Source organism: Stylophora pistillata, chromosome 1, assembly GCF_964205215.1.
Source record: "Stylophora pistillata chromosome 1, jaStyPist1.2, whole genome shotgun sequence".
Classification (NCBI taxonomy): Eukaryota; Metazoa; Cnidaria; class Anthozoa; order Scleractinia; family Pocilloporidae; genus Stylophora; species Stylophora pistillata.
In genome coordinates this window covers 35,089,178-35,113,047 of record NC_142519.1, presented here as the reverse complement: position 1 = coordinate 35,113,047, position 23,870 = coordinate 35,089,178, and the positions used below count along the sequence as shown (strand labels likewise).

The 23,870-nt window shown below is 38.6% G+C and overlaps 2 protein-coding genes across 9 annotated transcripts; one reads left to right on the top strand and one right to left on the bottom strand.

Annotated features, from left to right (window-relative positions):
• The first annotated feature begins 1,198 nt into the window (after positions 1 to 1,198).
• LOC111326278 (wolframin) lies at positions 1,199 to 12,550 on the top strand. Of its 8 annotated transcripts, none has more exons than XM_088729398.1 (10): positions 1,199 to 1,389; positions 3,280 to 3,371; positions 4,652 to 5,013; positions 6,040 to 6,291; positions 7,123 to 7,409; positions 7,875 to 8,047; positions 8,726 to 8,863; positions 8,946 to 9,711; positions 10,880 to 11,066; positions 11,552 to 12,550. In XM_088729398.1, the coding sequence occupies exons 3-10, from the start codon at positions 4,687 to 4,689 to the stop codon at positions 11,756 to 11,758; spliced, it is 2,337 nt and encodes a 778-aa protein (XP_088585524.1). In that variant the 5' UTR covers positions 1,199 to 1,389; positions 3,280 to 3,371; positions 4,652 to 4,686; the 3' UTR covers positions 11,759 to 12,550. The 8 variants fall into 8 exon arrangements, with proteins under 8 accessions (XP_088585524.1, XP_022785975.2, XP_022785977.2 ...); XM_022930240.2 differs by having other exon boundaries at positions 1,200 to 1,389; positions 4,622 to 5,013; XM_022930241.2 differs by lacking the exon at positions 1,199 to 1,389 and adding an exon at positions 1,403 to 1,900.
• Positions 12,484 to 21,865, bottom strand: LOC111326321 (cytosol aminopeptidase). The gene is made up of 16 exons (XM_022930291.2): positions 21,745 to 21,865; positions 21,513 to 21,667; positions 21,111 to 21,165; positions 19,598 to 19,706; positions 19,012 to 19,080; positions 18,760 to 18,874; positions 18,323 to 18,508; positions 17,271 to 17,413; positions 16,900 to 16,915; positions 16,489 to 16,702; positions 16,035 to 16,137; positions 15,707 to 15,786; positions 15,237 to 15,343; positions 14,649 to 14,685; positions 13,792 to 13,888; positions 12,484 to 13,088 (listed from the first exon to the last, which is right to left on the bottom strand). The coding sequence occupies exons 1-16, from the start codon at positions 21,817 to 21,819 to the stop codon at positions 13,027 to 13,029; spliced, it is 1,623 nt and encodes a 540-aa protein (XP_022786026.2). The 5' UTR covers positions 21,820 to 21,865; the 3' UTR covers positions 12,484 to 13,026.
• Between the last annotated feature and the right edge of the window lie 2,005 nt (positions 21,866 to 23,870).

Sequence of the window (23,870 nt, the reverse complement as noted above, 5' to 3'; positions counted from 1 at the left end):
TCAGAACTATCCCAATATCTTGATCAGGAAGTACTCTACCTTCTTGAAGCTCGCTAAGTTTAAAGAATCTGATCCTACCAATGCGTCGGCCAACTTGTTGGCCAACGTGTCAGCCAACAGTCGGTCAACTGTTGGTCAACTTTCGGCCAACGCTTTGGCCACTGTTTATCTTGTAACATACAAGATGCGTCGGTGGTGCCTCAACCTTTGCCGACTTCTCGTGGTGATCTACAGTAGGGTTGATTTCTTGATTATAACCTGGTATCTTGATCTGATAAAAGTCGCATGTTTTGCACAATAGTACTATGGTCATCTTGAACCAAAAATTGCTCGCATGGGTTGCAAGATGAAAAAAGTTCTGCAAGGTTATATTACTGTTGTCTCATTGCCATACTTTCTTCAGAATTTAGAAATTAATTCTAAAGTAAAGGGAAACCCGGCTTGAATGTTTCAAGGGATGGGCGAGAGGCTGCCAGTGTGTAAGATAAATTTGCCTTCGCCAGCTGTTTTTTAGGGGCTGAGATGATAAGTAGTGGGAGGTAACCTATAATTTTTTTTTTGTGGTGCCCAAAATACAGTGCTCTGCTCCTTGCAGCTTCTTTTCTATTTGTATCTAGCCCTAGGGAAAGCAACCTTGTTCCCAGGGCTTTTCCCCTTTTGAATATTTTGGCGGGCGGGAAAATATTCAAAAAGGGAAAAGCCCCAGGAACGTTCAATCCTTCATTTTGCATGTATATCAAACATTTCAAACAGTCACTTTCAATCGACATCTGATTCTCTTCCCCCATTCTGCCTCTCAAGGTAGCCTTTCTACTATCCAATTGAATGGTGGGACAGATTCAGGTGCTCGTGTTGTGTAAACTGCACTGCTTGGAATGTGGCACTTTTTTTCTTTCTTTTTTTTTTTTTTGCGCTTATTTTCTCACGCGACTCGAGCTTACCTCAAAGGGCGGATAATGCTATCCGACGGATAAATCGCTATCTAGCGGATAAGTGATAACAAAACGTACTGCGCTATCCAGCAGACAAGGGCTTATCCACCGGATAAAGTTATCCAACCTTTGAACCACTAAAGCCGAGGCGGGACTTCCGACTTCGGACTTCCGACTTCAGACCTCCGAAGCCGGAAGTCCCTCCTTGGCTTTAGTAGTTCGAACAACTGGGGCCTGGAAAGCACGAAAAAAAATTATGCCTGGTCTGCAGGCTGGGGATTCTCTCACATTTATAAATTGTGACTTGTTAGACGTCAGGGGGCCATATTCCACCAACTTAACGACAGGCATCTACACCGTTGTCACGCAATACTTTCTGGCGTGACAAACCATATCGCTGGGGTCCAGCTAAGGCAATTTGAAAACAACATGGCGGAAGTGTAGTCCGAACTGAGGGGTAAGTGAAAACGTGTTTATAAACCGTTGTAATTACGAACTGCACTCTGCGTAGGTTTATGAAAGTTGGATATCTAATCGAATGCCTCATTGATTTTGCTAACTGAAAAAATGTAAATGTAGGGTAACGCGAACAACGGAGTTAGTGCAGTCGGAACGGAACAGCCAGATCGATCTCACCTCACTGTCATTCATGGGATGCAAGAATGCCCGGGGATACACCCATCAGAAGATTGAATGTATTACCTAGACCATTTGTTTTAAAAATGTTCTTAAATGATGCGAGTTTATTTAAGGTGGATTTAGAAGGGTGAACAGTTGGTTGGAAAGTCCGAAATAAAGATGTGAAGCTATTGATCTGCGACGTGAACATGCTTGAATCTGGAATCTTTTCAGCAGCACAGTAACATAAGCTGATCGCTATACAAGTTGACTGATTAAAATTACTAATAATTGTCACGGACCAGCAGCAGTGTTTTCTGTTACATCCAGATCGCACTGGGTCTAAATAGGTATGGCAAATATTTTTCTGTATGTTTTCACTTCCTAGCAGGTTTTACACCTCTTAGAGTATCCGGTCGTTTCGCCACCGAGTTGTTTCGCCAACGTCTCGTTCGCCAACGTCTCATTCGCCAACGTCTCGTTCGCCAACGTCTCGTTCGCCAATGTCTCATTCGCCAACGTCTCATTCGCCAACGTCTTGTTCGCCAATGTCTCGTTCGCCAACGTGTTAGGTTGATTTGCCAACATCCTATGTCAATTCGCCAACGTCCTACTTGTCAATTCGCTAACGTCTAAATAAAAGTTTGCCTTCACTTGTGTGTGTTGTCATTTATTTTCCTGCACGTGCATTCAAGAGCAAACTCAGATGATAGGTGGTAGGTGTGACTTATGTTGGTTATTGTTGTCCGTTTCATAACAACTTAGCGCTTCATTGGAGAGATGCTTTTGGACGTGATCTAAACAGCTCTTTAAACACGGCGGCGAACGCAAGCGACAAACAAATTTTTTTCCCCTTCTCTCGTTTTCGTTAACACCATTTATAACCTGCCATGCAGTTATAAAAGATAAGGTCTCATTCTGCCGAGAGCGGAATAAAGAAGCCCAGAAGAAGCCCAGAAGAAGCCCAGAAGAAGCCCAGAAGAAGCCCAGAAGAAGCCCAAGGAGTGCACAAGGCTAACTTGGGCAAAACCCAGAGTCATCAACAAGTAGACTACAGTTCAGTGACTTACCACTGGGTAGGTCCCATAAAAAAAAAAAAACAGCTCCTTTAGGAGCTACCACAATATGAGAAAGAAATGACCAACTTGCAGTTGTGTGTTACTCTGTTCTTCCACCTTACTCTTTTGCAGCCACTTAGTCCTGTCCAAAAAGCGACATCGCTCAAAAGTAAGAAGGTGTGAAATCACACTTACTTTGTTCCGTGAGGCTTGACAACAACAGCGTTTCTTTACAATCCTTGCATCAATGGTTGAAAAGAGACACGCACGCAGTTTTCTTTCCTTTCTTTTCACAAAGAGGTAATTTCCAGGATCAAATTTTTTTACCTGCCTAGCTCTGTTTATTTTATGTTGGTTGCCGTTTAATGAGACAAAGCCTCGGGCACAATAGTTATTAACACTCTCTTTTTAAAGATGCCTTTACCATTGCAAAACATGCAAATTGATCTGAAGTCAGTCAAGCGAAACTGGCAGTGACTCAAGGATCAGGATTGCATTCTAAACATCAATAAGCAACTTTTTTTTCCTTAGTCTTGGATATCTGACGTTGGCAAATTGACCAGTAGGATGTTGGTGAATCAACCTAACATGTTGATGAACGAGTCGTTGGTGAAACGACCGCAATTCCTTCTTAGAAGTCACCTAATATGTACTTCATATTTTATCAAAAGTTTTGCAGGTAGATAACAGCAGCATAAAGTCGTAACTCATAGGGCTTTGTTAATTCCGCTGGACACGTGGTGTATGTAGCTTTTGAGAAAAGGTATGTCAAAATTTCTTTACTGAGTTAGGTAAAGGATTTGAATTACAGTCTCTTTGTCTTCGTCCAGAAGTCTTTTCATCCAAGTCTTTTTGTCCAAAAGTCTTTTCGTCCAAGTCTTTTCGGCCAAAAGTATTTTCACCTAAGTCTGTTTGTTTACTTGTTAAGTTTTTTGTTGAAGCAAATAAATAACTTTTGTTATTATGCATTTTGGCTATAATCATCTCATATCCAACAAGCACGAGTAGAATAACTGATTTATTAAAAACGCCCCCAAGATATTACACAAATCTCACCAAATCTTATGTTTTCTAGCTCCTTTTAATTTTAAGCTAATGCATATGCTTACCATATTTGTAGATTATGGTATATTGGCTCATATACCATATAATGGCTAAGCCAATAAATAGTCTTGAATTGCATTACCCAATGATCCAGTTTTTAAAAATACAAAAATTATTATAGATAAGGCTATACAAAGCACTAGTTGCAAGCCACTGCCATTTGGGTATGTCGGACATGTAGTGATGTTACACTTCGTTGCCTTTTACGCTCATTAGACGCTTAACAATGAGCCTAATATTCCCATTTCTTTCGCGTGAAATAATTAAACGGCAAGCAAGTTTTTATTTTAGCCACTATTTAATAAATTATATTGCGTTACAACTTCATTCATTCTCTGTGTATTAAATTCATGATGTTGAATTCGTAAACGAAGATTGGTGAACCAAATGGGCAATGGCTCACACTGATAAGTTCTTTATATAGCCTTATCTATAATATATTTTTAAAAACTGGATCATTGGATTATGCAATTCAAGAATTTCTATTAGCTTAGCCATTATATGGTATATGAGCCAATATACCATAATCTACAAATTAATATGGTAAGCTTAAAATTAAAAGCTAAAAAAACTTAAGAATTGGTGAGATTTGTGTAATATCTTGGGGGCGTTTTTAATAAAACAGTTATTCTACTCGTGCTTGTTGGATATGAGATGATTATAGCCAACTCGGCGCTACGTGCCTCATTGGCTATCTATCATCTCATATCCAACACACACTCATGGAATAATTGTTAAATATAATATTATAGTTATTTATTTGCTTCACGGAAAGACTTAAAGACTTAAGATGAAAATACTTTTGGACAAAAAGACTTTTTGGATGAAAAGATTTGGACGAAAGGACTCTTGGACGAAAAGACCGAACACCAAGGATTTGAATGTTAATTAAAACTTGTTTCAAAACAGGTTAAGGAGTTTGAGCTGCAATTTTTTTAGAAACCCAATTATATCACACGCTGCTGACCATACTCATGGAAGGAAAAATATCTCACGCTGAGGAGCTGCTAAAATCGTCAACCTTGGACAAAAAAGAGGAGGCGGTCAACATTTTAATTGGAATTTCCAAACAAGGAAACGAGGAAGCCACAGCTACCTTAGCAAAATGTCTAAAGGACAGAGAGGGAATTGATGCAGAGAATGAACATGAAGTGATGTGGTGTGTCAATACAAAAGAAGAGGACAAAAGACTTCAACACGCTGTAGAAGTCCTTTATAATTCTATGAAAAAGAATGATGAAGACAAGCTTGCTCTTCAAGATATTGATGAGGCTCTGAAGAAAGCAGAGGCAAAACTCAAGGTATTTGAATTGTATGATTTTGAATTAATTCAACAAGATTCATTTTGTATCTGGAACAGTTATGTGGCTCTAACCTGAACCCAGGTCTCCTTTATGATTTGGATATACCAACAAAGTTGAAATGGTAAATTGGCCACCGTAATGATTACAAAAGCTGATGTTTCGAGCGTTAGCCCTTTGTCGGAGCGAATAGAGGAATTGTGGGTTGTGTGTGCTTTGAAAGGCAGAAAATGGAGCTACGTTATTGGTGGGAACATGGCAACGAGAAAAAAACGAATAAATTAGTGGAATGAAAAGCGTTTGTTGATCCCTGTGGGAGTTGTTTCATGTGGATTCATCTCTTCACTGGCAGATTGATCCACCCAGCTTATTTAGAGGTTTATTACAGTGTATAATTAAAAATAACTGAGATAGCCTACAAGCACCCTGATTTGTCAAAGCCCTATTGCTTATTTCATCCGTAAAGCCATGCATCATAGTTATTTTTATAAAAGCAGTAGACCACACTTTCAATCAGTTTACCAGAGTAGTTAAACCCACTTGGGATGTAAGGAGAAAGCAAGAATAAGTTAGTGAGTTAATTGCCTCCCGCTCATGTTTTACAAAATTTTCTCATGTTCTCGTAAACATAAATTATGCTGGTAAACAATAGAAAGTGGATTCTACTGCTATTCTATTAATTAATTGATAATATGAACCCTTTTAAATTTGAGCTTTATTCCTTAGTTTCAAAGATACAAGAAGTCAAAAAGTCTATGATGGTGTGCTCTGATATCTGAATGTAAGAAAATATCCATCATTTACAGGGCTCGACACTAAATGGTGGCCCACTTAAGCCACAGACTAGTAGAAAGTCAGTTTTGGTTAATGGTTTTCGGTTTCCACTAGCCAGTTTGGCAAGTAAATGAATTAACAGACATTGTCGTAGCATCTAAGATGTCACCAGCCACTTGGCTAGTAAGTTGAAAAGTTAGTGTCGAGCCCTGAAATTTATAGTTTTGGTAATTACACATTGACTTTCTTAAGGAAAAAGAGACTGCAAGTCAGGATACCAGTTCTATTGAAGATTTGGAGAAAGACCAGAAAAAAATAGAACAAGACTTAGGCCTCATGAGCTTGTTGATGAACGCTTTGACAGTTGGTGGACAGAATGAATTTACTCTGAGTGAGCTGAAGGACACTGCTTTGGCATATGCCAGAGGTGAAGTACCAGAAGTTGTTATCCTTCTCAGTAAAGAGGACATGGAAAAATTTCAAAAAGCGTCTGTGCTAGAAAAGGTAATTGCATTAAAGAAGCATACAGTTATAAGTCCGGTGACAACTAGATTAAATTATTAAAAAATTTGTCACTTAATTTGGGTTTTGTCATCTTAATCTCTCATTCTTGAGAAATGTTACTCAAAATTCATCACAAACCATCACTCATTCATCACGGGTGTGTATTCAAACCTTCAGACCATGGGATTTAGTAATCCTAGGCTCATGCCACTGAGCTACAGAGACCCCACTGATGAATTTACCGGTCAGAGCCAAGAATAATACCAGCCATAATAAGAACACAGTCCATACTTCTAGGATCAAGATTGTCAGAAGTTTAGTTTACATGAATTATTGTGATTTATTGCCTTGTGATTAGTTCAATTTTGACAAAGAGTAGGTAGAGGCAGGCCTTATAAATATAACCTCCCTCTATAAAAGTTTTGTGATGTCAAAGGATGTTGAAATATCTTTAATGTACATAGCAATGAACTGTTGTTTAAACAGATGACAAATAGATGAAATAAATTGTAGAGGTAATTGCTCAGCAAGATTTATAGTGGTGGTGTCTGTAGTTGAATTTAGAATCATGCAACACCTTAATTGTCACAATTTCATTGTAGAACTTTTAATGGCAAAAATATCAATTAATTTATAGTTTCTGGGGCATACTTTTTGGAAATACACCATCCTATAAAACTTAAAACAAACTTGATATAACACTTTATTACAGCTTGTTTGATTCTGAGGTCAGTGTTGTGTTATAAATGATTGTAATAATTATTATCAGGTAACTGTGAGTTATAACATTCCTTGTTCTGTTTTTAGTTTCAATTACTCTCTTTTATCTAGATTGTGCAGTTTCCACAGCAATCCCTTGAATCAGCCAAGCACTTCCTTCTGGTAAAGATTTCAAAGGAAGGATCAAGTTTTTTGAAGTCCTTGATTCCAACATCCCAGATATACATGCTGTTCCTTCTATACATCTATAGCAATCTTACTGGAGATTTCCTGTGGTTTCTTGTGCCATTGGTTGTGTTCTACATTTCATTCATTTCTATGGTGGTGTTCTCACTTCAAATGTTTTATGGTAGAGAAGCTTTGCGGAAGCTACAGGGTGTTTCAGAGCTCATGAAAAAGTAAGCAATACTCTCAGCTGTCTTTATTGTTTGTACAGCCTTGAGAATTCTTATGTTATGCGTGTTGTAAAAGGAAAATATTAATAATGAGACCAGGAAAAATTTAGGTTCCACATGAAAACTCCAGCACCAGCTAGTTCCAATTCTGTGATCTAATTTTCTATCTAATAATTTATACTCAAGCTTTAGAGATTGGTCAGGTGGCTGGGCCATATGTTAATTGTAACTGCATGTTATCAAAGTGATATTAAAAAAAATTAATCCCCATGTTTTGAAGATCCGTTCATGATTCTGAAAATCAACAATATTGTACAACATGATGACATACAGTTTTCATTTCCACCAACATTAATTAACAGCCACAATCTACTTTTATTATATTTTAAATGTAAATGATGTGCGGTAACCATATCATTTTGTTACAATAAAATAATAATTTCAATTAAAACTGATAATTTTGTCCAGATTTGATCCAAGACTTGATGCACAAGAGACAGAAAGGACATTTATGTGGAAATCTTCAGCTCCATATGTGTATTTCTTCATTGTTTTGCTGATAGCAGTGGCAGTTCTTCCACTTTGTGACAAGCAGTGGATCCCATGTTCTGAAATGGCTTTGGTGGCTCTTTTCTTCACAGGTGAATTTGGCACTTTTTTATTCCTTTATTTGGTAAAGTCAAATTTGGAATTTTTGGTGAATTCCCTGACTTACATCTTTTGTCCAAGATTTAGGTAGATGTGTAGCTTATTAGAGGGTATGGCTGATCCTACATGTATGGAGCTGATCTTTGAATTTTGAATTTATATGTGTTGACTGTAACATTTACATTCTGGTCTTAAAATCAATAAATTGTTGTTAACAATATATTAAATAATTTTTTCCATAAAACAAGTTTATTAGGCCCTTCCTCCACCATAATTGTTCCTAAAACCCTTCAATAGTGCCAGTAATGATTTTTGGGTCAGCTAGGTTTGAAATAACAATCATGAAAGAAAAATTATTTAGCAGTTTGTTGTCAATTTGGATAAGAGTTCCCAGCAAAGTTTTCAGGGAGTACCTGTCATTCCAACTCCTACCCCAGCATGCCTGGATTTTATGGTACTTCAGTCTGCAGTTTTTCAGCAGAGATAAAAACCTCTGAGAGATTTTGCACTTGAGTGATACGATAACCTCATATTATCGCATATATTTGGTTGTCTTACATGATAACATGGTCATTGACACTAGTTATTGGTCAGGAAATTATATCCTGGGATTTGAAGCAAGTTTTTTGTACTAGTGTATCATTTACTAACTGTATTTGTATTTGAACTAGTCTCATCTTTCAGAGGTTTGCCCGACAAATATGCTGACTATGCATTATACACTATTCTCCTCAAGCTATTGACAACGGGTTTACGCAGCCTGGAGAATGTACGAGTTTTGGGTGTCCTGTGCTATCCCATCTTTAGTGGTAAGTGTTACTCACCTCTCTGTGTTCTTAAGAATAAAGTATTTTGGTTTTAACTTTTTCCTTTTTCGATTTTTCTATGTAGTACCGCTGCCTTCTGGGTTGGAATTAGAAATCAGCCTCCCCTCCCTTCTTCACGTGGTCATCCTCGTTTTACTCATCATCATGGCTGGCCGTCACTCTTGGCGAGGTATATATAAAGTTCTTGTCCCTCACGTAGTATGCCTACTCTGGTGTCAGCTGTTTACAGAGTTGTTCCATTTCACCTCGTGGGCGAGTCTGCTTCGTGCCACAGTGGGGTGGGTCATTTTTGTCACCATGCTACCCTTGCTGTTCCTATTCACCATTGGTCTTACAATCGCTTATTTTGTGAAGTGGTTTATGGCTCTTGACATCGCGTTGAAACTTGCTGTAACTGCAATCATCCTTGCGGTTACATCAGCGTTCTTCTATTACTCCAAACTGGAAACTCCCTATTTGGACAAACTGCGACGAAAGAAGAAACTGCTCATGGTGGTGGCGGGCCTAGCAGTGTTATGCCTTCTGGTCCCTATTGTTTTTGTCAATTTTGTTCCCTCTCTATATGACACCCATAAGTCTCTGACTTGGGCAGAGTATTCCAAAACGTGTGGACTGGAGGCCAGGGAGAGTGAAAACGTTAACTTGGCATCAGTACAGATACAGTGCTCTGAATTACAAGGTCAGTCAGTGAACTGGACTGGAACTGTGGCTTATGTCAAGGTAACCTCACTGGAAAATCGTTTCAGAAACCTGTTAGCAATCCTGCCTGTGTTTCTGCGCCCGACTTTCAAGTGCCTTCTTGGAGGAGGAGAAGCTGACAATGTTTCCAGGTTAGAATGGTTAACATCTACATTACTTGCTGTTCTACATTAAGATAATGAGCTGAATTATACAAACATTCTGGCATTAGTAATCTAGTAATTAGTAGATCTATTGGGGGACAGATGCATAGATGGCATCACTGTTAACAAAAACAAAGTAGCTTTTTCATTATATGAAACAAATAGAGTCTATGTTACCATCCGCTGCGCCTTGTGTGCCACTTTTTTTCGTTCTTACCACAGTGTGACGTCATCTGTGGTCTACTGTCGAGCAGAGGCACGGTAACTATTTGACAAAGTGATCACCAAACACGTTTTAGATTGAATGAATAACCAGACAAAGAACTACTCTGTCACACTTATGTACTTAAAATAACTATAATATACGTGGAAATTGTGTCCATACGTGTAGCATGCATATGATTAGCAGCTGGAAATTGTATGGACAGCATGGAAAGGGTATTGGATAAACCAGAGGCGACAGAACGTTTTGAAACAGAGAGGGGCTTGTGGTGAAACAATCTAAGTACACGACCATACTCATCGCATTTAAAGCCTTCTGCTTACTTTGTTGGCAACAGCAAACTTTTTTGCAACTTTGACAATAATTGTCCTTGTGTCGTTTAAGTTTGCTGAGCGCGCGATCATCAGGAAACAATATGTGAAAAGATAACGAGAATGAATATTTTGCCAAGCTAACTTTCTGCGACGCTAACGTTAGTTCTGAAACAAAGGAGTTCTTCCCCTCCCCCCCGTTCCCAATTTCATTTAGGCCCCTCGCTCCACCGCCTTCGTAATCTTATTAACTTTTTTCCTAAGATAACTGGTTAAAAGCACAACACAAAATGTTCGTTTACAAACTTTACCGTGAATCTGACTCCAAGATGTTAGTCCTCTTATTTTCACTCATTAATGTGGAGTCCAAGTAAGTTATTTCACCCAGCATAGTTCTTAGTTTAACTCACAAAAATAAAACTGTCAGGAAAAGAGTACGTAAATTTCACCCCTGAAGCTACCTCTTACGTCCATGGTGATCAGAACTAGTTCTCTCTGGCTTAAATGATAGCATCCGACCGCAAAATAAAAACTGGCCACTCAGATTTTACTTTTTGTCTCATAAACTCACTAAACAATTTCCGACGTTTTTTTCTCTTTTATTTTTTCACTCCATCTATAGTCCTCCTCAGAAAAGCTCGTGGCTCCCAAGGGCGAGAGGACCGTGTCATCTTCGAACTTTTGACAGGTACACGTTTTCTGTTGGGGTGAACATGACAGATTCCAAGTCATACAGCAGTGAAGTGATTCAAGTTACAGTGAAGCATCGCTTCTACCATACCATGGTCACTTTACAGAAGTACACACAGGTACAACGAACACATTCAAATTGTATGTCTTTTTTTTCCTTATGATCCTTAGTTCTTCGCTTTTATGAAACTTTCTAACTGAAAATGTGACAAATGAAGTATAGTTAAGTAGTAGTTGTGGGCTTTATTTAACGAGGGGTTGAGAGGGTAAGATATGACAGTAATGAAACTGATGAGCTTATGGCCCTCGTGGCCCCAGATAATCTGAGTTCGATACAAGCCACATTGCTGCTTTCCTTGCCAATCATTAGCAGTTCATCATCCACGTATGTCGAACTAAGAATGTGTCTCCAGGTGCAGACCTCTATAACTTTATCATTATTGTTTTGCCCTTGGTATCGAGGACCATTTTCGCTCTCCTGAGGAACTGTTCAAGGTTAAATCGATGTACTGTAAAAGCCTGCAAACTTGCCTCTCCCGTGAACCCCTTTAAGATTATAGCAGTGTTACATCACTGTCTCCTTCCTCTACATTTTCATTCTCAGATCACATTTGAAGGACGCTTACAAAACGGTCCGCCTTACGTGACTGTCAGCGCCAAGAGACTTTATATCGACGGTGCTAAGGTTAAACCACGGATTGGACTGGGGCGAGACGACATATATGAAGGATTGCGTGACTCAGGCAGATTCGTAGCCCAGTTCTTTATGACTCCCTTGGTAATTGAGAGAGATGAAGACGATGATGACTAAATAGTCGTAGCTGTTGTTATCATATAAGGGGCAAAATTACTGAATTGTGATTGGTCAAGACAGAGGGCATTTTTTTCTAAATTTTTGTAATTGCCCCGGGAAAAATTACTTGAAAAAGGTTGGCTGAAAATCTCTTAGCAACGGCTACCAAGGTAAAGAAATTTCTGTTTGTTTTGCAACAATGGCGTCCCGTTTTGCGCGAGATCAGTAAGAAAACATTTTGCCCCTTATATTATAAACAAGCAATCACATGGTTCCTCGCAAAATTAAGGATTAATATCACTTGTGTTTTCGGAAGTTGCAGAAATTGCCCGAGTCGCGCAGCGACGAGGGCAATTTCAGCAACTTCCGAAAACACAAGTGATATTAATCCTTAATTTTGCTCGACCCCATGCGATTACCTATACTTATAGACGTTTAGTGTATTCCAGCCTCTTAAGTAGGGTACCCTTAGGTACTGAATAAAAAGGAGTACTGGAGCCTCTGGGTACTTAATCTTAATAGGGTACTAGAGCTTCTAATTTGCATTCAATGAAAGGTTTAGGCTCTCCAGAGAGGCCATATTTGCACGAGAATGCACTTGCAAGACAATTACTTTAAATAGTTTAGTTACTGTGACAAAAAGTTGTCAAAGGTTATTGGAAGAAAAAGTAACAATATCATCGTTCTTGTTATTCTTTCTATAAAGCTGTAACTTATCTACAAGCGGAGACTTGATCTGATGATGCTTTAGAAGAAATATGTTATATTAAGGTTTGAAAAAGAGTATTTAATGAAGTTTACATTATTATATTTGCTGCTCGTAATTCAATCTTGTCGTAAGTCTGCACATCTCCGTTATTATTTACTTATATGTTAAGTTTTAATTTACTTTGGGGTGCAGCTGTAGTCCTGAAGACAGATTAAATTCAAACCCCCGTAACGAAGTCTCCCTTGGTAATTGTTGTGTTCTTTGATAAACCATCTTTGGTTTTTCATATTTCAAAACCAGCTAAGACAATCTTCAGGTTTTAAAAGATACTACCAAGAACATTAACGCTCTCGTGTTCGCGGCAAAATTAGTTCACTAAACTTTAAAGCACGGTAAGTGCGTTGGAAAGTGTCTCCCACAAGATTTGATTTGCAACAGAGAACCTTATTTTTCCGCGCTTTATATATGGGTGGTTCAAGATCACGGGTGAACGTTCTATTTTCCTTATTCGTGAAATTCTTTTCGCGATAACATATTCAGTTATGTGTCATGCTTTCTTCAGGTGGACTTCAGTGCTTTAATTCGAGTTGTCGACTGCGAGTTTTCGAGCGATTTCCACAAGGGCTCTTGTTGGTCGACCTGTGAGGAATTAGATGAACTAACGTTAATATAAAATCGTGTAATGTGACGAAGGAAAAGGGTACAGACTTGTTTTAAATCTACCCATTTCACTGTTCATTAATGATGATAAGAAGAGAAGACAAGAAAAGTTACTCACAAAATTAGCGGTCCAGAGAACAGGTGGAATATGTAATGATTTGGGGCTTCCTCAGAGTTTAATAACCCAGACCCGTAGTGTTTCTTAAAATTGCAAACCAAACCTCGTACAACATCCTTCCCTTTCAAGGCAGTATTATTCTAGTAATTTGGATATATCAACAAACTTGAAATGGTAAATTAGCCACCGTAATGATTACAAAAGCTGACGTTTCGAGCGTTAGCCCTTCGTCGGAGCGTTGGCCCTTCGTCGGAGCGTTAGCCCTTCGTCGGAGCGTTTCGAGCGTTAGCCGTTCGCTCCGACGAAGGGCTAACGCTCGAAACGTCAGCTTTTGTAATCATTACGGTGGCTAATTTACCATTTCAACTTTGTTGATATATCCAAATTATTTCGTTACTCCCACCGACGCAGCCCCAAACAGTTTCTTTCGAAACTATCAGCCTTTATTCATCAGTATTATTCTAGGTTAATGAAGCTGTGCCGCAGACATATCACGCGGTTTGCAGGTTGCAGCTGACATGGTTGAATCGTCCGATAAGTGGGCAACTTTCTGAAACACCTCACCTGACATGCCTTTGTTGAGATATGGGATTGCATTCGAACTGTTGTCCATCACCCCGGCGATGTCAAAATGAGCCCAATGTTTAGCGTCAACAAACTCCTACAAAAAAACTACAGCTTTCAGACCACTTTATATCTAAATACTGATAGGACAACAGCAAATTCGCAACGCGAATTCCCGTTTACAATCTTTTCTTCCCAGAAGTAGGCGTCCGTCTCGTCTAACGTCCATTTCTCAGTCTCTCTGACATGTTAATCTAGTCTTACCCAGTATGATGCGATGGGTTATACTTAATGTAATAAGGGTTTGTGTTGCTAAATAATATCATAACATAACCAAAGTAAAGCGCGCGCTCTGATTGGTCAATTTAGCGTCCCCCATTTGCCCATGGGTGTACGCTGCTGACGTGAGCAAATGCAAAGACTATTTTTCCGCGCGCGCTTGTTTTTTCTGGTCGCGTAAGATTTATTAAATAAAAGGGAACTCTTTAGCTACAATGTATCAATGTTATGTTATAAAACAAATGGTAAACACCACAGCGTACACTATTGAGTTATGGATGCACTTGGGAGGTTTGCAAGGCACTCAAGAAGCTAGAGTCGCTCTCGGCTATCGCCTCGAGCGACTCTTACGCTTCTTTCGTGCTTAGCAACCCCCCGCGTGCATCCATAACTCAATAGTGTACGCTGTGGTGTTTACCATTTGTTAAATAATAATAATAAAAAAACGAAATATTTCCTGTCCGGAGAGGATTATTAGTCCTCAATTTGAAAAACTTCGTTCTCGAATCGAAATAAGGATACGTTTGAAGCTTTAGTTTTAAGTGATAAACACTGAAGCAAAGTTTATTCACAATTACCTTGAGGAAAACTGCTGCAGTACACGAGCCAGCGGACCTAACGAAACAAACAATACTAATTTGACGTGCCAATGAACGCAAACAGAAAACGGGTCCTTGGGATGCTGACAGTTAAAATCACATCTTGTTTTTACCCAAAACTCGCCAAATATATCATTCAGCATATTCACACATTTTAACAACCCTAGTTAAAACAAGAGAATCGAAGTCTTTCATCGTTTAAAAGGCGTCGATTCGTGGATGTGTGGAAAATAAGCTTCGTAAAGTTTTTGGGGCCAGTATGAAAGGAAGATAAACCATTAAGTTCGTAGTGTTTCAAGCACTATTATTACTGATATCAAGGGCGGCAAACTCCACACAGATTTCGCTGGGTTTCCTTTCTTTTCTCCAACTAGTTAATCCAGTTCCTGCCATGTCAGCCTCATTTAAGTTCTAAGCATTTTTTTGCTAAAAGACCTATTAAGCTCTTCTCTTCTCCTCTCCAATGAACCAACCCGTCCTCCTTTTTCCTAAAGTCACGCCCCCTCTCACGCCAGCTTCTCTAAGTCTTCTCCCAATTCCTATCTATCTGTAATTCTTCCATGTTACCTCTTTTTCCCAGTGTTTCTTAAATCAGCCACATCAGACTTAATCTGTTCAGTGTAGTGTTTGTATAATGGCATCCGCCACATTCTCTCCCCGCAATTAAACCCAGCCTGCATGAACGTAAAACAACAACAAAAAAACTCTACGGGTTTCCTGACAACAGACTTTAAGCAGTATTTAATTAGAGAATTTCTAAAGGAAGGGTTGCGGTGCATGATAATTGCAAAGGAGAACTTTATTAGCTATATTTTGATAAAAGGGAACCTTTAACACCCCCGCCCTACGACGCCATCGATTGAAGTTTGTCTCATTTTAGGCAGCCTGAACAGAAGGAAGACTTAGCATTCCTCAATCTAAGAGTGAAAGGAAAGAAAGCGCAAAAGAACACCCTCACGTTTGCTGCAAGAGTTTTCGACTGCGTCCCCGGCCCGAAAAATTAAGAAGGCCTCTGTATTAATACTGGAATTCTTTACCTGAAATATACAGTTCCACAGTGTTGAAGAGTTTGTAAAAACGCCTGTGGCTCCCTGTCCTAAAGCGATATCCATCGCCCCTGTAAGAAACTGTGTTAGTATTTAAAAACTTTGGTTCATGCTAAACACATAAGTAAAAGGATAGACCGTACAATTAAAGTGAGATCTCGCACATGTTGATAACATGAACCCTTAAAGCTTAAAATAATACTTCAAAGACTGTGACTGACGCGAGGCAAGATGTTAAAACCTATGGATGTCCCCCAACTTTATCTGTTCTCGCAAATCACGTGTTAAAGTGATAATTTTAAATGATTGAGACAGTTACCAGTGAGTGTAGCCACATCGATAATGGCACGAGGGTTGAATTTACTGGCGTAACAAAGAGCATCGGCAAGAATAAGCCTTCCTTCTGCATCAGTGTTATCAACCTACGAAAAATGGGTTAGAATACTGAGTATTACCATTTTCACCACAATTGGCAGTAATGTCGCAATCTGATTGGTAGATAAGACGTTGCTCGCGTCAACAGTTGGTTCGGGCCAAACGGGAAAATACTTGACCCAAAATAATCTAAACAGCTCTGAAACAAAAAACTTCCAGAGATTCCAGGCCTCCCGATTTAGCCTTATGACCTCCTGTTTATCGTTTCCGGTCTCACGTTTTTGCTCAACATTGTCCCGTTACTGAAACTTTCCTCTGGCAAAGGAAAATAATGTTTTCCCTGCTTCAGTAGTTCCTTTAGCACGATCCTATACACACAGACCATTTCACTGAATTACCTCAATGGTCTTCCCATTCATTGCAGTTATGACATCTCCTGGTTTGTTAGCACTTCCTGATGGCATATTTTCACACAAAGGAACAAGAGCTATGACATTGATTGGCACTTGTAGCCTTGCTATGGCTTCAAATGATGCACTGACAGTGGCAGCTCCACCCATGTCAGCTTTCATGAGCCCCATTCCAGCAGCAGGCTTGATACTGATACCACCACTAGCAAAAGAAATTAAAAAAATGAAAATAAAAGCTCAATAAACACAGGCATAAACATTACTAATCTCTACAAGAACAAAAAGTAATAGAAACTAACTGAGGTCACCTATGGCACTGATAAAATCCAAGATGTCCATGACTAAAATTTGAGGTTATTAGATTAAAAAAAAAAAAAAGAAATAAAAAGTTTATCACACCTGTCAAATGTCACACCTGTAAAGGAAAAAAAGGGACAGGTCACTGACCAGCAAACATAATTAAATCTTAACTTTTTGAAGAGCAAGCAGCATAAATTCAACTGACAATTTAGTCCATTAGCCCACCCACCCATCAGCAAACCAACAACTTGGCAGTCAAAAAATACCCTTGTATAGCTGTGATATACCATTATACATGAAGAATGAATCTAAGATAGTAAGTGGAACATTTTTTTAAGAAATATTCAGGTGAAAAGATTTTCATCAAACAAAACAGTTATTTGCTAGGAAGAGCTCTTCTTCAGGACTGTAATTAGGTCACTCTAAAATTGTCACAAAACTGATTTATGCAAAATCCAATGAACAGTCACCTTTTCCTACAAGAATTAAAGGAGATGAATCTGGTTCCTTAGCACCAGAATACTTCATTTCTAAGAAAACACTGGCTTCACTTGAGCCCTTGCCAACACTCAGGAATGCCCCCATCTTGTGTTCTTCTGCCCAACGTTGATCTCTAGAAAGTAATGATACATTGTAAAAACAACTCGTGGAGACAAAAAGTGATACTCATCAGTCCAAATGCTACTGTTCAGTACCATTATGGGCACAGAACCTCACCATAAATTAACATTCAATTTAAATTGATTTCTCCACCAAGCAATTTCTACAACATATTCTATATAGGAGCCAGGCAATAATCTGATTAGACTCTGACCATGGTCATCCTGTTGTGTTCACAGGCAAGACACTGACAGAGCTCTTTAAATGTCCGTGTACCTTCAGAGGTTTAAATGGGTAACAACATGAGAGGGAGACCTGACAGGTGCTCTAATGGTTAATGCCCTGGACTCTGGGTTGAGAGATCCAGGTTTTGGAGACCTGGCCCAGTCAATGTGTTGTGTTTTTGGGCAAAACACCTTACTTTTACCTCACAGTGCCTCTTCTCCACCCAAGAGTATTAAGATGTACCAGTTAACCATCAAGGAAGCCCGATAAAATGCTGGAGGCAACCCTGCAATCAACTGGCATCCCCTTCATGGTCACCATGAGAATAGTACCATAATCAATTATTATCGCTTCAAGCCATGGAAACCACGATAAACTCTGGTTTCCTGAGTCACTTGGATTTAGTACAGACTTTTTAAAAAAAATTAATAAACTACCACAGGGAAACTTTGCAAAATGCCAGGATTAACCTTATAATGGAATGGAACTGCTCTTGGAAAGGGTAACATTGATATCTTTAGTCTGTTTGTGCTGTGGAAACCACAACATAGAATGCTTAGAAAGTCATGCAAGTTTATTTTGTATGCAGGTAATGAAGGTCACTGACTATTGCCTGGTACAGTACTAGTCTTAATAAAATACAGTCAGTGAAACTAGCCACAGAGACATGTAAAAATGATTTAATAGTGCTACATACCTTGCATGTACTTCAACAGTTTCTAGATCTGACAGCCTCTCAGTGAGGGTATCAGCAAAAATTGTTGGTGTCAACAAGTTGGATGGTGTTTCCATCAACTCTCTGGCAAAATTTTGTGCTCCAGATAACAGTAATCCATCCTGCCAAAGTTTACGCCAGGCAAACAAATGCATTTCCTCCTTTTCGCTGGAGTTATGTGATCAAAATACCAGTACATAATGATCATGAGTAAACAAACAATACATTTCATTAACTAAATAACAAAAAAGCTCGTCATCAATACATAACAAATGCCAGATACACTTTATTTCACTGTCTAAAGCATAATTAATATTCATGGAATAGCAGTGGTACAAGTTGACAGTTACTTCCAATTTCATATTATAATTACTAGTATCACATTTACATAATTATATAATTACGTCTGTCGTATTTACCTCAAGAAATCATTTTCTTTCACATGCTCATGAAGCTGGAGATCTACTTGTAACTTCTTTGAAGACTTCAAGGTGTCATAACTGAAAAGAGCTAGATTTGCTCCCTCAGCTGCAGCTGAAAATGATTGGTACAAAAATATGCTGTCTGCACTGATTCATTCATGGAAAGGTTTACGTCTGAAGACAAATTACAACATTCTTGCACTTTTATGAGGTACTATCAACATCAAATGTAGCTCTTAGTTTTCTTACCTTGAGGGTCTGAAAATGTATCTATTTCTGCTGTTTGCACTCCCTGGTCTCTCAGAACTTTAACGCCAACTGTGCAAAAAAGTTCCATGGAAAAGTCATTCAAAAGAATTCTCCTCAAGGTTACCTGGGTACACATCCTCTGCATAATGAATCTGAGACACACCCACTGAACAAGACCCATTTTGGTTCTCTTTACATTTATTTTGACCTTTTTCTATGATAAACAAAAACACTGATGTGTATATATATATGTCGTACCATAAGAGTCCCACCCTGATTGTGAGTGTTCTATTATCATGACTAAATTGGATTAAGACCTGTGGATGATTACAAATTGCAAAATGACTTTCACAGCTGAACAGTGAAATTACTATTCACTCATTTATCGACAACAAATTTCTGACAAAAGTATGAGAAATACAAGCCCTGACTGGGTTTGCACCTATTCCCTCTTTACTTGCTAATTAGAACCAAATAGGCCAGAGATTCACAAGGAGGAAAGTGAATTTTTGTGGAGTTTTTCATGATTTACAGTGAAACCTTTTGGTTCCAACTGCTACCAAATGTGTAATAACAGAAACCTTACCCCCAGAAGCCTGTCTGTAATTACTGGAAGGTTCCTTTTCTTCACTTGTCTCTGCATCAGACTGAATATCTTTTTTACCCAGACCAACAACAACAACACAAGGGTAATCCTAAAAGATAGCAAGAGAGAAAAAATTAAAGCCTACTGAGGAGAGTGTGAACAAATCAAAATAAATGCTGTCCTCTTGAAATGTGTTTCATTGTATAAGTAGAGGATAATTACATTTACAATATGGTGTGGTAACAATTTCTTTCACTTGTTTCCTTTGCTAGGTTATGAAAGACAAAATTAAAACCAGAGGACACATTTCTACAGGTAGACATGTTGTAACTGTTTAAGTTAGATATTAGTGACGTTTCAGTCAGATCATATTTCAGAACCTCGTGCATCTTTACCAGTTGTCTGTGTGCATGGTCTGTGTTTTTGTGTCAGCGAAGTTTATGTTTACTGCGAAGTTTTTGGATCCTGCATTTATAACTACTCAGGCATACAAAGAGGACAATCAGTAAGCATGTGTTTTTACCTTTCTTAGTTTCACTTCATCGATTTTATTTCTTGTTTAGTTGTTTTGCCCTTTCCTGTGTTCGTGTTTTTATCGCATCCTATCATTGTTCAGCTTTGTCCTTTCGCGTCGCTTAGACTAGATACTTTTGCTTGTATTTTAGTTTGACAGTTTTGAGCATCGGCATGTTGTAATAAAGATAAATCATTGGAAATCAACACGAAGTCCAGTGCTCTTGATCAGTGCTTCTACATCCTTAATTTTTAATTCTGAACTTATGGTAATTGCGCCTGGAGTCATGTTATTTTTATTACATAAATATCAGTGAGATATTTCAATTAAAGACTACATTTTAAGACACATATCAAAATATCACCTTACACTCCTAATGGAAATACCATTTAAACTTCCAAAATGGAAATAAAACAATTTCTCATCGTAAAAAGAAAAGTTTACTTTATGAAAAAAAAAAAAAAAAAATTCAGCCTTGAAAATCTCAGTGGACTATAGGTTTCCTCAATTAAGGGTAAAACAGCCTTGTTAAAAAATTATGGTCACCATAGCAACATTGTTATCATTACATGTCAATAATATATATTATAATGGAATGTCCTGTGCAAGCAGTAAATAACATATTTCAGAAATGGATGAAAGTGTGGTAATTCATCAAAATCTGTTGTACAACAGAACACATTTTTTCTAGGCTCTATAACATGATGAAGCCAAGCAGGATGTTGGGAGAATGTGAGGAAAGCTTATATATCACAAGTCTCAGCGAGTGATGTGTAAGCTTTCCAACATCTCAAGTGGCTTATCACATGATAGAGCCTGGAAAAATGTGTTCTATTGCTTTTATGGCATAACTAATTGTCACTCAAATCAAATGCTGACTCTATAACCTGTTAAAGCATTGGCTTAAAAACTGAACTGACCAATCAGACAATACCTACTATCTTCATTAATGCTATAAAGATAAAAACAAGAACTGAAGAAATTTCAAACACTACACACCTTATCAATGCCAAAGTATGTCTTTGATTTGCCAATTTTTCCCTTAAATCCAGACCTATTGGCAATAACACATTCCATAAATATCTCAATCATTTCTTGGTACTTTTCCCTTAAAATAGATTGTTAGGGGCTTATGTTCTTCATCATTGTTCTGTCCCAGATTCTATACCAATAGCATCCCTAATCCCCCCTCCCCCATGAGATCTGTAATCCTTCATACACACTATCTCAGCCACCTTTGGTGAGGGTCAAATCTACAGTTAAGGCCTTCTCTTTCTGACATGCACCTACGGACATGACTTCAATAAAATACTGTCACACAACACCTAATATCATTAAATGACCAAAGTTAGTGACAAGTTAACAAATGATTCAAACAAAGTTAAAATGGTAGTTTCTTACAATTCGATCATCTCCTTGAGCTTTCCTGAAGTTCTTGAGTTAAAATTTTTTGCCGCGTCGGTGAAGAAATTTTCTACATCACCCTCATCAGATTTCTTTTCATGACCGCTGTCCACCTCGAACACGCCGAGAACAACCCCACGATCAATAACAGCCTGAAATGCACCCAGGAAACGCATTAAACTCATTTAGCTCAAATAAAAGTTTTTAATTTTTTTTTTATATTACTTACCTTGGAGCAAAACCCTCTAATCCTCGACGAAAGGTGTCTTGACGATCGACAGAGAAACAGAGAGGCAGCCGCCATCTTCTAACTCCTAATTTAATTCCAGACTTCCTCGACAAGAGAGTACGTCCACGTCAGATCAACTGTCACGCTAATGTGCGTGACTCATCGCGTAGGACAAGTGAGCCTTCAAAAGTACATTGTGTGCGTTTTATACTGACAAAAACCTTGTTCTACTTCCCTCTGTACCTCTCCTGTTTCTGCACGATGGAAAAAAGAAAGATGAAAAAGATACCACATATTTCCTCAGTTGTTATCCATCAATCAGTTCATATTTCCAAATGTGCCGCTCAGGACTTCTTGTCGCTACCCAACTTACCCTGAACTGAATCCTAATTTCCTTCGATTTTTTCAGATAAAAAATAAATGGTGAACAGCTTTTAGTACAAGGATATTAGATAGACTGCCGGGAGGCGTACACGGATATATGAGTGCATAATCTTGGATTCTCTCTCTGTAATACCGTACTATGCAGTCGGAAGATGGCTAAGATTTTGTATCAAATTGCAGTCAGAGCTGACCGAACTGGTTTTGATGAGATATTTATACTTTGGTAACTAATGCGTTTTAACTCAGTTGTGGTTTCCGCCATGGTGCCGGAGGTTCTCTCGCACGAAGTCATAGGGGTCACAGTTCTCAGTTTACCAACAGTTGTTTTTGTTTATCAGAAATCATTTTGTCAATCATTAAATACGTTCAGGTCATTTCTTGAAAATCAGTGTAGTAGGAACAGCGAATGGAAGACTGCACGCCACGATGAAGCAAATTCAGCATCCAGAACTGTTTATTGGTTAGTCTCTCATTGCTTATCATTAATCAGTGTCCTCATTCATTCTTAAAACAAATGAAGCAACAACGCAGGACTGCAAAGATCAGAGCGGAGACTCAGTTTGGAGAAATACCTTTCACTTTGGACGGCTTTCAAACGAAGAGAATCACAACGCAAAACGCTCGTGAAGAAAGGCGACTTAAAGAGGCACAGAAGCAATTAGATATACAAAGAACAGCGGAGAAAAAGAGGTTTGTGAAGGCACAAAAAGACGCCATCACCCGTCTGTTCAGATCTGTCCTTTCATCTCGGAAAATTTATTCTGCGGGGACTGTTGATGCGCAAGAACAATATAAAATGGTTCACGGCTGGGCGACTTCACGGGAGCTCCTGTGTTCATTCTCAAGAAATTTTGACTCACAGTGGCTAATCCCTGAGAAAAATAATTCTCATAACAAAAGAAAATATTCTCAGAAAGTTGGTTTCGATTACGATAACATTTCCTCGGTGTCTTACAGTGGTCTTTCTCATGTCAGAAGAATTTTGGCAACTGAAAGAAATCTCTCACAACAAAGCCGAATTGGTTCAAGTCGAGAGACACCCTTCGAATATTTCCTTGGTGCTAAAGTCACTGATCAGGTCCCTTCAAGACAGTCAACTTCCCCAGTAACCACAACAGAGAAGAGTCTCTCTCACGGAAAGAAGTCGACACACGTTATGAAAAGCGAAGATATATCGAGTGAAAGGTCGTTGTCTAAAGTTCTCCCCCCTGCTAGCTTACCACCATTACATTTACTTAAGGAAAAAACTCTAAAAGAAAAGCACAGAATGAGTCTGAGAATGAAAAACAAGATCGGAAATGAAGAACTGTGGGCTGATCTGGAGCAATGCCGCTACATCAGGAGATATGTTAAAAAGTGAAAGATGAAAAATGAAAAAAATTGTTCCGCCACTTACAATATTCATGTCGCCACCTTTTGACAAGTGAATAGAGGGAGTCAGTTTCTAAAGAAACTGTGGTGCTACGTGGGTGGTGAGTAACAAGGTAATTGGGGTTTTATCAACTGAGTTGATGATGTAAATTGGCCACCGTAAAGAGTTTTAAAAGCTGGTGTTTAGAGAGAGCATTAACCCTCAAAACGTCGCCTTTCGACAGTCTTATCATATCCTCTGGTCGATTTTGCAAAAAGAGTTTCGGTTAAAGTTACTTAAGTTGTAACACAGTTAGAATACGGTTCAAAGGGCTCAGAGGAGCTGTCTGAATGTGAAGTTTAAAGAACCAGAATTGTATGCATGGGAACAA

Bases quoted from the DNA above. Each gene is read 5' to 3' on its own strand.
- LOC111326278 (XM_088729398.1), top strand. From the start codon at position 4,687: ATGGAAGGAAAAATATCTCACGCTGAGGAGCTGCTAAAATCGTCAACC. The intron at 5,014-6,039 runs GTATTTGAATTG...GACTTTCTTAAG, and splicing joins AAGCAGAGGCAAAACTCAAG to GAAAAAGAGACTGCAAGTCA. The intron at 7,410-7,874 runs GTAAGCAATACT...AATTTTGTCCAG, and splicing joins GTTTCAGAGCTCATGAAAAA to ATTTGATCCAAGACTTGATG.
- LOC111326321 (XM_022930291.2), bottom strand. From the start codon at position 21,819: ATGGCGGCTGCCTCTCTGTTTCTCTGTCGATCGTCAAGACACCTTTCG. The intron at 19,081-19,597 runs GTAAGGTTTCTG...TTTTTTGCACAG, and splicing joins TTACAGACAGGCTTCTGGGG to TTGGCGTTAAAGTTCTGAGA. The intron at 13,089-13,791 runs GTGAGGTGTTTC...AATTCCTCACAG, and splicing joins TCTCAACAAAGGCATGTCAG to GTCGACCAACAAGAGCCCTT.